Source organism: Chionomys nivalis, chromosome 1 (genome assembly GCF_950005125.1).
Source record: "Chionomys nivalis chromosome 1, mChiNiv1.1, whole genome shotgun sequence".
In the NCBI taxonomy this organism is placed as follows: Eukaryota; Metazoa; Chordata; class Mammalia; order Rodentia; family Cricetidae; genus Chionomys; species Chionomys nivalis.
This window is the reverse complement of record NC_080086.1, coordinates 134,303,045-134,317,094: the sequence shown is the minus strand read 5'-3', so window position 1 is coordinate 134,317,094 and position 14,050 is coordinate 134,303,045. Positions and strand designations below refer to the sequence as shown.

The 14,050-nt window shown below is 49.4% G+C and overlaps 1 protein-coding gene across 1 annotated transcript in view; it reads right to left on the bottom strand.

Annotated features, from left to right (window-relative positions):
• The window catches only part of Alk (ALK receptor tyrosine kinase), a 722,226-nt gene that overhangs the window by 43,634 nt on the left and 664,542 nt on the right, over positions 1-14,050 (bottom strand). Inside the window, exons 12-13 of the mRNA XM_057785256.1 lie at positions 13,492-13,654; positions 2,814-2,964 (exon numbers count right to left, since the gene is read on the bottom strand). Of these exons, the coding sequence (XP_057641239.1) occupies positions 2,814-2,964; positions 13,492-13,654 (314 nt within the window). The remainder of the gene's footprint in view (positions 1-2,813; positions 2,965-13,491; positions 13,655-14,050) is intronic.

The following is a 14,050-nucleotide window of genomic DNA, read 5'->3' as shown; positions in this document are numbered from 1 at the left end:
GCAGTTAGGCCAGCTAAACTGTAGTAGCTCAGTTCTTAGAGTTTACTTCATTCTCATTTGTTTTTTTTCCTAGTAGAAATTGGAGGTGGGGACAATTCCTGAAGACAGCGTGTCCTTCTTGCCTAAGGACCCACAGGGAGGGTGTAGAGGAACCAGCAAGACCCTTCCCATGCCAAATGTGCATGGCATGCCTGGCTGACCAGCATTGGGCGCTTCCCTCTGTTCAAGACTGGAGCCCCCTCGGGAACGCTCCCTTTGCGTCCACAAAGTTTGAGAACAAGTAGGTTGATTAATAAGAATGATAAAGTGCAGCAACCTAGAGGAGCAAGTAGATTACAATTGAATTTAAAAAAAAAAAGGACACAGTCCTGTGAAAAGACATAACTGATTACAATCCAATCAAGTAAAAGTCCCTTGCAGAAGTCAATGCAATCTTTCTACTTGGATGAAAGAATTACATTAGCACTCAATAAATTCCTGTGAAAATTACAGCAGTCTGTAATTTAATGACTTAATATATTATAACAGCCTGCAAAATCCTGATTATAGTTCCTAAATAAAAGTTGGAGTGGAGGCATTTCTCAGACAGGAGGTCGTACACACCATGCTAGATCCTCCAGTGTTGTGCTAACGCCGGGAGGAGTGGGGTACCAGGAAGTGAGAACTTGCTGCCCCCTGAACTCACAGCCCATCACTTGACTCTTTGGAGCCGAGTTTCTTTGTGGAACTGAACTGCCTTCTCTGTAGTCCCTGCTCCCTGTCTGCCCTCCCAGGCTGCTGGGACAACTCTCGGAGAATAGCTATGCTTGGGGGGGGGGGGCATCAGCCTGACCCAAGCAGGATAATCTGCCATCCTGGGGCCTGAGTTCCTGCCAGCATAGCCAGCACTGCCAGGGTCTTGCCACCTTGCTAACACTGGCGAGGCAAGAGTCAGACAGCTGGGGGTGTCTGGGGCTTCCCTAGCTGCTCTCTAGTGAGTCCTCACTGCCTTTCAACTGCTCTGGGCATTCTCAGATTCTGCTGTTGGACTTGTCTTTGACTGGTAGACACCCCAGCAGGGTTAGAAACACAATGCCAGGCTGTCTTTGCCATCACAGAGGCTTGTCCAGCAATGGGCTGTATAAGTGGAAATGGGAAGAAGGTCACAGAAACGAAGGCTCAGACAAGTGTAGGGTGCAGTCAAAACAAATGCTCTAGAGTTCTGGACCACTTTGTGAATGACAACGGGCAAGTTCCTTCACCCTCATGCCCCCCCCCCCCCTTTATTAAATGGGAATATAAAGTTTAATTCTGAAACATTCCCGATGGGCTTACAGTCTGAATGTTTGTTTCCTTGTTAAAGATGCTGTTTTGGAGGTGGTGGGGTGCTTAGGGGGTGGGGCCTATCTGGGGGAAGCAGGACATTAGGGATGGGCCTTGAAGGTTTTACTTGCCCCTGGTCCCTGCCTCTATCTCTCTGTTTCCAGATCTGCTGTTATGAAGTCCTCCAAGCCTTCTCTACAATGATGGACTTAGACCCTTTGAAACCATAAGCCGAAATGAGTCTTCCAATCCAGACATTGTTTCTGGCAGGTGCTTTGTCAGAATAGAAAATTAACTAATGGGAAACAGGCTACTTTAAATTCTTTAGTTTTAATCACACAGATAAAGAATATGTGATGACAGTCATATCTATCTATCTATCTCTATCTATCTATCTATCTATCTATCTATCTATCTATCTATCTATCATCTATCTATCTATCTATATCTATCTATATATCTATATCTATCTATCTATATCTATATCTATCTATATATATCTATCTATATCTATATCTATATCTATATCTATATCTATATCTATATCTATATCTATATATATATCTATATCTATATATATAGATATATATATTTGAGTTAGGGGTTTCTGTGTCCATGAATCTCAGGCTGACTTCAAACTCCAAAGCTGACCTTGAACTTCTAATTCTCCTTCTTCCATCTTGCAAATGTTGGGGTTACAGATGTGCTCCACCATGCTCAGGGAAACAAACAACCTCCCCCCTCCCCCACAAACTCGTGCAAGCTAGGCAAACACTCTACCAACTGACCTGCATCCAAGGCCCAAAAACATTATTTTTGTGATCATTTCGGACACTATTTGTGGCCACCCCAATCCAGTGTCATCCCAAGAAGCGCAGCTACTGAAGCTGTGTCTTTCAGGACACTTTTTTCTCCTTGTATGTACACCGAGATGTGATCATATGTCTAATTTTTGAGTGAACATAAAGTCTTTTAATTTTGTCGGGCGGCGTGGGAGGCAGAGGCAGGCGGATCTCTGTGAGTTCGAGACCAGCCTGGTCTACAAGAGCTAGTTCCAGGACAGGCTCCAAAACCACAGAGAAACCCTGTCTCGAAAAACCAAAAAAAAAAAAAAAAAAAAGGCTTTTAATTTTTCTCACTATTCATAATAATATGGCTAAATACAGCAGAACAGAGTGTCAACCAAGGCATTCAGAAGGGGGCTCCCTCTCCTACTTCTGTGGAGAACATCTTCCCTTGATCAACTGAGGATTCAAACCTTTGGCTTTAAGTCAATTATGAGACCCAAGCTTCAGCCGTGGCTCCTATAGGGCTATAAAACTCCCATGGGCCTACATTCCCTGTGTCTTCCTGCATCAAATGGCCCTAGGAAAGGAGGGGCACTCGCAGGTGGATCTGGTGCAAGACTTTGAATGTGAGTCCCCCAGAAGGATCATGGGAGGTTACTGTCCTCAAAGAGGTCACCCACACCTCCCCTGGTGCTGGGACAAGCCCCTGCTCTGGGTGCTTACCCTGGGACAGGCATCCTCCCCTTGCTGGCCAACAAGGATGTACAGCGTGTCATCCTTCTCCAGGTTGAAGATGCCCAGAACAGACACGCCATGAGACCGCATCATGGTGTTCTTCCCGCCTTTCCCACCAGCTGCTCCGTAGCCTGAGATGCTGCAACAGATCAAAACATGATGGCTCCCACTGTGGTTGGAGACCGATCCCCGGCCACCTGTCAACCCATGGGTTTGGGGGGGGGGCCCAAGCACCTCTCCAGGAGGGAGATCACTCCCCATTGTTGGGAGAAAGCAGTCGCAGTCTGGGGTGGGGGTGGTGGAGTTACTTCGTCACAGAGTTAGGAAGGTAGGAAGGTGAGGGGTTAGCCAGATGTTCAAGGGAGTGAGATAGGGAGGGAGCAGGTTTGGGAAGGGGGTGAGCACCTAGACCCTATTCGGAATGGGATTTCATAGCCCAGAATCAAAAGACCATGAGATCCTAGACAAACAGCCTTCCTGTTTCTAATAAATAACTGGAAAAAGAAAAGACCCGCTCTTTTGTCCCACAAGTGTTGTGGATGATAAAGGAATTCAGCCTTGAAGTCCCCAGGGCTGTTTCACAATAGTCGCTCAGTAAGTGTTTGTTGTTAGTGGGTGTGAATGGCTTTAGCAGCTAGCAGAAACCGGCTTGGTACGAAGAAGTTTGAAAGTCTCTCCTTGGGGCCCAGAATCAGGGAGCATCACCCGAGGAGAGCGAGCGAGCGTACTTATCAGCCCAGACTGTTTGTCCCATCCCAGCAGTAGTACCTCCTCCTGGAGCAATCTGTGCAGACAACGAACAACTGATCACAACGAAAATAAAAACAGAGCGTGGGGACGTGGGATTAGATCCGCCGCCGCCTCTGAGATGGCTGAGATGAAGCCAAGCAAGGATGGGGGAAAACTCAATTTGTGAACCGTGGCAGAGGAATGGAATGTCTTGAAGACAGTCAGCGTATCGACTGACAAACACTAACAAATGCCTCCCTGAAGACGGTTGCCAGGGCCCAGGGAGGGTTCTTGCGTCCCTGTGTGTTCAGTTGCAAGGTTTGTTAATGAGAAGCCAGCAAGAGATGGAAGACAGCTTTGTCCACATTCCAATGGCTCTGTAAACACCCCGTGTTCCGAACATGTAGAGACATGCCTTCAAGCCTCTCTCGAGGTGCAGTCCAGGTCCTTTCTGCAGGGACAGTCCTGGGGACAGCTGTTTTCTAATGCAACAGAGACGGCTGCTTTCTCAAACAACAGATAAGAACCTGGGTTCTCCATGCAATGCAAGTGGAATCTGGCATTCATGACTGAGTTGGCCGCTCAGGCACCTGTTTGCATTTCTTAAATGCTGGGATGGGCATCAGGCTAAGACCTGAGATGGGGTCCAGGTTCTGCGAGAGCTTCTGAAGAAACTGGGAATGCAAGGAGACCTCACCATATGGGTGCGTGGCTCTCTCTTGTGGAGGCAGCTGTGGGGCTCCAAGACTAGAGCTTTGGTGCCCCCTTTGGGGACCCAGCCTCTTCTCCAATAGAGGAATAGCGTCATACTCCTTTTCAAACCCATATGGTAGTTCAAAACAAAGAGAGATGACGTAATGGCGATGAGGGTGCAGCAAATGTCCACAGAGAATAGGGACCATCAGATTCTCAGAGCCAGGAGGCCAGAGGACTGACAGGTGCCAGAGGTGGAGGCACCGGGCTCAACTGGAGGTCTGAAGGTGACTTTGTGCTGGGGGGTAACAGATGGGAGGACTCTCAGACAAGACCAAAGGGTAGACAATATGAGTCAGGGCTTGTGTGATCCGATGTGAAGAGGCAGGGTGTCCCTCTGATGTCCAGCAGCAGCTGGTGGCTAGTGTTGGGGAAGGCAAGGTTGTAGGTTTGGAGAAGGAAGGGCGCATGTTCTGATGTGCCTGTTGTGATGTATGTTGGCACATGGTAAAGGTGGATAATCTCATTTGAAAGATGAGGACATTGAGGCTCAGGGAGATGAAGCCAGTTGAGGCCTCACAGCTGCCCAGTGGTGGACTGAGGTCCACTTCTTCCTCTCCCATGTGTGCAGCTGGGAGACAAATGAATGTTAACGAAGAGGGGCCCAAGAAGACACCAATTCCTTCCGACTTTCAACCAAACACTCTTGATACATTGCAAATGAACAAGAGAGAGCTCACCATGCATACCTAGGGATATGAGTTCGAATTCACACCTGTAACTCCAGCTCTGTGGGGTTGGGGGTGGAAAGAGGGAGATCGCTGGGGCTTTGGGGGCTGCCCCCATAGTTCTAGGCTCAGTAAGGGAGCCTGTGTTAAGAGAATAAGTGTTCTCCTGTGATCTCTGCGTGAGTCTCGTTCACGCACACATGGGGACGCACATGTGCATGCACACACACGCCTGTATTGGGGAGATGGGCAAGAGGAGTGGGCTGGGGATGTAGTTAGGCTTGTCTAGCACACATGTGCCCTGGGTGTGATCCCCAGCACTGCCTAAAGCCAGACGTAGGGGCATGTGTCCGTAATTCCAGCACCTGAGAGGTGGAGATAGGAGGATGGGAAGTTCAAGACCATCCTCAGCTACATAGTTTCAGACCGGCCTAGACTACATGAGCTCCTGTCTCTGAGAGAGAGAAAGAGAGAGAGAGAGAGAGAGAGAGAGAGAGAGAGACAGACAGACAGACAAAGGCATGAGCATGACAAAAAGCAGAGGCAGGGGGTGGGGCTCATTGGTGGAAAAGGAGAAGGGGCAGAATTATTCAGCTAAGAGGAACGTGAGCAGAGGACTGTGGAACGGGCAGTGTGGCTTCCAGAGAAGGACAGTCTCAGGATGGAAATGTGCAGGAGGCCTCAGCTCTGTCCTGCTTGCCCAGTAGCTGTGTGACCTTGGGCAGATAGATCACTTTCCCTCTCTGAGTCCCAGTTTCTTAGCAATATAAAAGGGAGATAATGATAATATTGGCTTTGAAAGATGATTTTTAGGGCTTGGTCAGGTTGCATGAAAAGGTCTCATTTCCACTCCGAGATGAGGTTTGCCTGGAAAACTTCTACCTAAGTCCTTGTCCTGCTCCATCCTGCTCACTGCAGAGAGGTAGGCAGCTCATTCCTGTCTGCATCATTTGCATACTCATTTGCATCAATCTGCATGCATTATGAATCATTCTGAACTCTTTCACAGGTTTAAATTTAGCCAAATTATTATATTTCGGAAGTTGTTTGTTCCTGACTTCATTCCCCCCTACCCGGGCCTGCCTTCGTATTTCTCCTGTTCTTCCAGTGATCCAAACTCCACCACCTCCCTCCAGATCTCAGCTCGGTTCTTGGCAGTGAGGTGGGCTGGCGAGAGCCCTGAGCTAGGAACCATTCCCTGGCTCTAGTCCTGGACGTCCTGGCTGTGTGGTCTGAGCAAACCCAGCTGACCAGTAGGAACCTCTCCTCCCACTACTGAAGGAAAAGCTATGAGTCTAGGCAAGGCCAAGGCAGGGTCTCCAGAGTCAGTAGCAAAGCTTGACCACCAGGTGTCAGTGAGTGGCACTCACTCCCGGTGGTGGCCTCAGACACACATTTCTGAGTTAGGAACTCAGTGTTTAGGGGATTGTGGAGGTTTTGGGAAGATGTGGGTGCTTCCTCCTCTTCCCAAGGCCTGAAACCTCAGAGCGTAACTTTCTTAATACTCTAAGTTTGGTTCTGCCTCAGAGTGACGCGTGACAGCGAGAAAAACCAGGGCTTGCCTTCACTTAAACCTGGAGCCAATCCCAGCCTTGCTCCTCAGTGGTAAGTTTCAAGTGTCACCCTAGCCCCTGGCATCCATCCCAGCCCCCTGGCCTGGGAGATGCATTGGTCTGGACTCCAAATCCCAGCATGCCAGGATTTGAATTCCCACAGGGTATTTAAGTGGGCACCCAGAGAAGGAACACATGGTCCCGGGTTTGCATGCGCTCCCCGCTTTTCTGTCTCCCCTGCCATGCTCTCCGCCACCGGAGAGCGCTGCACTTGATAAAACATGGGCATTTTAGTTTGGTTTAATCTTATTTCTTTGCGCCAGAGAAGTAGCTTGTCTTGGGATTTTTTTTCCCCTAACACTCAGGACAGGGAGCACCTAGACGGTGCAGCTCCTCCTTCTAGGTGCTGACCCTGCACTGGATGAGACCAAACCACTGCCTCCTTCAAGTTCATGGCGGAGGCATCTTGCTTTTGACTTTTTTGTCCTGGCTTTATTAGTCTTCCTCAATAGCTGTGTGACCTTGGACAGATTACCTTCCTTCTCTGGGCCCTTTGGTAGTTTAAAAGGGGGGATGAGAATAATAATATTGGTGATGGTGAGAATTCTATATGGGACCTAACTGACAGCTGGTGGACAGTCAGTGAGGGGCCCCTGTAGAGGTTCTTAGAGAGCACCCCTGCCAGCCTGTGCTCTTCTTGGGGGTCACTCCTGGGAGGCAGAAGGGATGAGCAAATGAGAGTGGGGAGCTGGGTAGATCAGGGAACAGCCAGAGGTCCTGGGTCCAATCCTGTCCAGTTTCACCTGGAATTGTCCTCTGATAAAGCACCCCTTGGCTCAGTGCTGCTGAGCCTGGATTCAGGGAATCGTCCCATGCAAAACCACGCCAGAATAACCACCACAGCCCCGCCTCTGACATGCTCTCCCCAAACTCAGTAAACAATTTACTTTCGACGGTTGACAAATGACGAGAAATTAATATACCTGCCAGTCAAGTGGGGAAAATGACTCACAGTGATTCCAATTTACTGGAAATTGCAAGCTAGCGCTCCGAACGCGTTGATGCTGTAATTTCTTTGTTTTTCCTCATCTCAATCCGTGTCCCCTGGTCAGATGGGATGTTGGCAGGGCTTGTGTTTTGTGTTATTGACTGTGAGCTATTGTTACCTGGTGTAATTGAGTTGTGAATCTTTCTTAAATAAAGAATTAGTAGTGGATCAAAGTGGCTGCCTGCTGGATTCTGAAACAACAGCACAGTTGGGTTTTAGCATGTTGGCAGGGATGGCGCCCACCTAGGAGGGGTGATGGGGAAGAGGAGGCAAGGACTCTACCCCTCCCCCACCGTACACACTCAGAGAAACACACTCCTCATATGTAGCCCTCTCCAGTTGCAACAGACCCACACTTCATTCTGGGCTCTACCTCTGGCTTGGGGTGGGACCTTTGGCATGCCCCTCCCCCACTGGCTTCCTCCCCTATGAAATGGGGATGGTCAGATCCAGCCCACACAGTCTACAGGATTACTGGAAGACCATATGAGGGCGTGGCCAGCAGGAACTTTCTGATGATGCTTGTTATTGGCACCAGTCAATTCAATGGAAGCATCAGGTCTCCCCGGGGGCAGTGATGAAGGAGCAAATTACACCTTGTAATGTAGGCACCTTGGGTGGGGAGCTGTCCATTTCTCCCTTCACCACCTGGCCTGCACAACTCTACACACCAACAAAAAAGACTTTCTCTGAAACCCTTAATGCTGCAGATGGATTTGTCCTTTGAGGGGAAGGAAGACAACTTTCAAGGTCACATTGGCTGGTGGGTGGTGGAAGTTGGACTCAAGCTCCATTCTTCTTGCAGCTCATTGATCTTCGCCTGGTCCCCCACCTCCGACTTTGCCGGCTCTGTGCGATGACTATCTGCACAATTACTCTGGCAATTCATCATGCCTGTGACATCTCTCCTACTGTTGTCTAGAACTTGATTGGCATCGTAGACGGTTATTGAATTCCTGCCCTGTATCTGCTCTTCCCAGAGGTTGTGAGGCTCTCCAGTCTCAGTCTTCACTGAGTCCTGAAATACATACTCTGTGCTGGACACATAGTAAGGGCCTCATAGGTCACTACTGAGCACATGGTTCAGTGTTCGACACACAGTAGGGACTACAGCTCAGTGTTGTACTCACAGTATGGCCCCAATAGCTTAGTGCTGGGTATGTAGGAGTGGTCCCATAGCTCAACGAGGCTCCCCCTCCCCCTGGAAAGCTCTCCTGGCCATCTGTGATTTGGTTGAATTATGCTATCATGTTGTGCATGCTGGTCCCTGGAGCCAGGTGAGAAAATGAGGTTCATTGATGGAGAACACCAGAAACAGATGTGGCCAGGCCAGCCAGCTTCACCTGAGATCCGGTATGTCCTGAAGAACATGTAAACTGAGTCTGGGGGTAGGGAGACTGATAACGGGAGCCAAGGTCTGTGTTTGACAAATGTTTTTATACATGATCTTTGAGTATATGTGAGGGGACTGAGTGTGGGGAAGGATGCTGGGCCCCCAGAGAGGGAGGAAGGTTGGAAGGAAGGAGGCTGGAGTAGGGAGAGAGATTGAGCAGGGAGTCAGAGGGAGTGAGCAGTGCCCTCCCTGCCTGGCTACTGTGGAGTGCTGTGGCTGGATTCCCTAACCCCTCCCCACCTGACTCCAATCCTTCCCTGCCTCCACATTCTCCCCATCCTGCCTCACTCGCCCAGGTCTCAGAACTGCACTCTGTCTCCCTGTATGATTAGGCTAAGCTCTTGTCCTCCGCCTAGCACAAATTCATGTTCCTTTTGTGCACCCCCCCCCACTTTCAGCCACTGCAGCCCCCCACTGGGGACATTCTGGAAGGCATTGTTGTGCGATCACATCCACAAAGCAGGGACTTCCCACTGTCCCCAGCCCTCGCCTCTCTTTCTCAGTTAAGCTTGGAGAGTGGAGGCCACTCAAGGTCCTTGTCCCCATCCGGCTTCATGGCCAACTTCTTCCCACCCCACCTTCCAAGCCCTTCCTGGCCTAGTCCCTCATTGCCAAGCCTGCTTCTCCTGCCCTAGTTTGTAGCCTTTGATACTCTCTGGATGACAGTCCCCACTTTCGTCCTGCCTCTCACTTTCCCCTCTGCTCTCACCAGGGCACACAGGCGTGTGGCAGGAGAGATCCCAGCTCTGGGACCTGCAGCTAGTTTTGTCTTGCTCCAGTGCGATGAAGAAGCCAGGATCCTGTTATAGGAGCCTGGCCCTCACCTCTTCCCCGTTTCCCTTTCTTTCCCTCTTTGCGGCTATTTTCCACAACACAGATAGGCCCAGGATACAATTTAGAGTCAGCGAAAGCCAGGCATGGCAGTGGATGCCTGCAACTCCAGCTTCTTGGGAAGATCAGACTGAAGAGGTTGGCAAGTTCAAGACCAGCCTGGGAAACTGAGGGAACTCGGACTCAAAATAGTGAAAAATTTAGCTTAGTTAGCATACACAAGGCTCTAGGTTCACTCTCAGGCACAAAACAGAACAGAACAAAGCAAAAAGAGAGTTGAGGTCCTTTCAACTGTGTACCTCTTCGAGGAGGTCCCAGGAACGGAGGCCTCACCTTGGTGCACAGCAGTGGCCAGTGTCAGCCCCCATTTCCAACTCCCTGACCAGTGAAGCCATCATGGCGTCAGGCATCGGGTAGCAGCCAGACAGTACTAAGTGAGCGCCACACTCCAGGAGAGATGGATTTTGCAAGGCAAAGAATTTCACCCTTTGTCTTTCCAACTCAAGTCCTCTGGAATAGCCTATGTTTTCCTCTCAGAGGAACTGTATTTACTAAATAATAATTACTCAAGAGAAAAAGTCCTCCACGTGAGGACCGAAAGTTCCCTATGTGGAACACTGCTATATATCAAGTGTATGTGTATATGTGTTTGTTATGTATATATGTATGTATGTATGTGTGTATTTGTATGTATATGTTTGTATGGATGTGTGTGTGTGTATATATGTGTGTGTGAGTTTCCATCACCGGGCCTTCCATATCAAGTTTAAAGGCCCACTTGCCATCCTTCTCCTCTGCTACGCTCCCCTCTGCCTGCCTTTCCTTCCTTTTTCTCCCCTCTCACACTCTTCTCTCCCTCCCTTCCTGTCTTCTCATCCTGGGGATTGAGCCCAGGGCCTCACACATGCTAGACTTGAGGACACTTTTATATGACCTAAAAAGCAAAGCACTAAACTATCTATTTAGAGGACTAAGTTAGAATGACCATGGTAGGCATTGTCATCAAAGGGTCAGGAATGAGGTGAGGGCAGGGACATGTCTTAGAGCTGAGCTCTGGTATCCAACAGCAACAAAGGCAAAAACTCAACCTCCCTTTCTGTTTTCATTTTCGCATTTAATGTGGCCAGATCATAACTCTCTCTTTACTAACTTGACCACTTCAAAGTGTAGTGCATATGTGTCCAGGAAGGCAATGGCCAGACAAGGCTGGGGCTAGGGAATCCTCTCCCAAGGCAAATGTTAACAGCTATCTGATCTTGGCAGCTGTTCTGTCAACAGTGTGCTAAGACTGTGTGCTTCATACAGACCAGAACCCCACTAGAATTAGATAGGCTGTGATTAATAATAAATAGGAAATGAATTTATTATTATTATTTAGTAAGTATAGTTGGTCTGGCTGGCCAAATCTTCCAAAATGTAGGGCAGGTCTGAAAAAGTCAGAGCAAAGTTCTCAGACTGAAGAGAGGGGACCAGAGGAGTGTGAGACCCAGGTGAGTGTGAGACCCAGATGAGTGTGAGAACCAGATGAGTGTGAGATCCAGATGAGTGTGAGATCCAGATGAGTGTGAGACCCAGGTGAGTGTGAGACCCAGACGAGTGTGAGAACCAGATGTGTGTGAGATCCAGATGAGTGTGAGAACCAGATGAGTGTGAGACTCAGATGAGTGTGAGATCCAGATGAGTGTGAGACCCAGATGAGTGGAGACCCAGATGAGTGTGAGAACCAGATGAGTGGAGACCCAGATGAGAGGAGAACCAGATGAGTGTAGATGAGTGTGAGATCCAGATGAGTGTGAGATCCAGATGAGTGTGAGAACAATTTATTCTTAGAAATTCTGCCCTTAGCTCCTCCTGTTTCTCCTGGTGATTTCTCTACCCAAAGGCCAGAAAACCCCTAATACACACACACACACACACACACACACACACACACACACACACACACACACACACACACACCCTGTAATAGGAACCTGTATGTGCCAGCATGTTGTGTCTCAGATGGAGAGAAAATGGAATACGGGGGAAGAGAGCCCACACCCTGGGTACATCTGGAAATGGGCATGATTCACAATGTCTTGCCTCAAGGTGCCCTGAAGGTGACCTTTGCGGGAGAGACAAGTGATTCTCAGTGTGGCTTTGGACTTGCTCTGGGCATGGACCACTCTAATTCACTTCACCCTATGTAGAGTCTTGGTAATAACCACAGCAATGCCAAGGCACAGACACACCTGGTAGGTCCTCAGCCTGCTCCGCCCCTTTCTCCCCAGGACTTCTTTTCTCCTTGCCCTGTCGTGCATGGAGGTTCTGTGGGGAGGTCTGGCTTGCTTGGTGTGGCACAGAAGGATGGCTGGAATCTCTGGGATGTTTAAGGGTGGTGGGGAGGGATGGAACTTTTTCATATCCTTGTCCAGAATAACACTTACAAGGCACCCAGAACTTTCTCTGGAAGACCCCGCCCCCAGGTAGTCCTACCACAAGATTCATTAAGGGAAAACAAGAGGGTAACCTGAGAAGAGATTTGGGTGGGAGAGGGATGTCCCGAGAACCATGGGGAACATCAACATCGGCACCGCATTAACGGTGATGTTCTTAGCACAGCTGACAGTGCTGGGTAGGAGCTGCAGCCAGGCCATGCTCACTCTCAGGTGTCTGAGGTTGGGGGCCATTTCTGGATTTCTCTGAGCCTGTTTTCTCATCTCTAAAATGAGGCCTCCAGCAACTGGTCTTGCCTCCATCCTGGAGCCCTCTTGAGGACACACAGACATGTCCAGGATTTGGTGCAACTTAGTGATTCTCATAGGATGTATCAGCTCAGCTGGGAACTTTATAGAATTCATACCAAGCCAAGAGCCCACCTACAGAGATAGACCCTTGAAGCCTGGCTCTTAACCAGCCCTACTATCTAATCATTAGCTTTGCTTGGTACCATGGACTCAAGGTGGCACAGTGGGATTGGTCTACTCTTGCCTGGTCTGGTGAAAATTGTGAGGCTGGGACAGGCCGAAGACAAAATTTAAGAGTGTCGTGATTCCCACAAAAATGGAAGGGCCACGAAAGGAAAAGAAACATTAGCGTTTAGGCTGGGGAAATGGCTCAATCCAGTCCAGAGACTAATTTAAATTCCCATCACCCACATGAAAAATTAGGCGTTCTTGTAACCCTGGAGCTTGTGGGAGAAGAAACAGGCAGACCTCTGGAGCCCTGAAATTGCAGGAGGAGACCCCAAACTCACTAACCAGCCAGCCAACCTAGGCAGTCAGTGAGCGTGAGGCTCTGTGAGAAACCCTGCCTCAAATGTAAAGTAGAGCTCATTCTCGGGATCACAGGGCCAGAAAACTCCAGACGTACGTGAACATGTAACCACCACCACCCACCCCCAACACATACATGTGAAACACAAACCAGTCATACTGAACACTTAGCTTTCTGTGTCCACCCTAATTATAATTAGTAATAATTCTGAAGATAGCTTGTATGTTTATCAGCTCCACTAACAGTCTGTGAGCTTCTTCGAAGGCAAAAGACATCTTTGCTGCCATAATCCACCTTCAGCCATTGTATTCCACTAACAGACCAGACTCTGTGGCCCTTGGCATGCTTGGGCACCCAGAGACATGCACACCCCCCCTCCCCCCCCCCCGTAGGACTTCAGTCTTCTCCAGGGGAGCTGGTCTATCACCATACATACCTGTAGGTGTCAGTAGCTGGCACTTTCCAAATCTGGATGCCCCTCAAGGGCCCTTCGCTCCCCACCACCACGCTCAAGTTGGAGTTCTGGTAGGCGTTGTTGCACTGGGCCTGTGTGGGGCCGTGGGGCCCGCTGGCCCCACATGTGGTGAACAGCCAGTGAACTGTGACATAAAAGGAGAGGGAGTCAGTTGCTTACCTCCTCCACAGACCTCCCTGGGCTGTCTCCAAGGTGTGTGATCCATGGCTTGAGGCATAAATTCAGAGAAGGTCCCGAGATTGTGGGAAGAAAAGACCAGCAGTCATTCAAACTGGATAGTTTTGTAAAGAGGCTACTATGGGCCAGAACCTGGGTCATGTGCCCCGGAAGACATGAAGATGGAAAAGACTTAGATCACGAGGGATGCAGCCAACCACAACGCAGGACAGTAGGGGGCTGGGAACAGGAAGATGCGTCTAGCACCATAGAACATTCTGTCACTGAGAAGGAGTGACGTCCCCATGCAGGCAATGGCTGTGTCCAGCGTGGTGCTGAGCAAGCCCCAGATACTTAAGTTTGA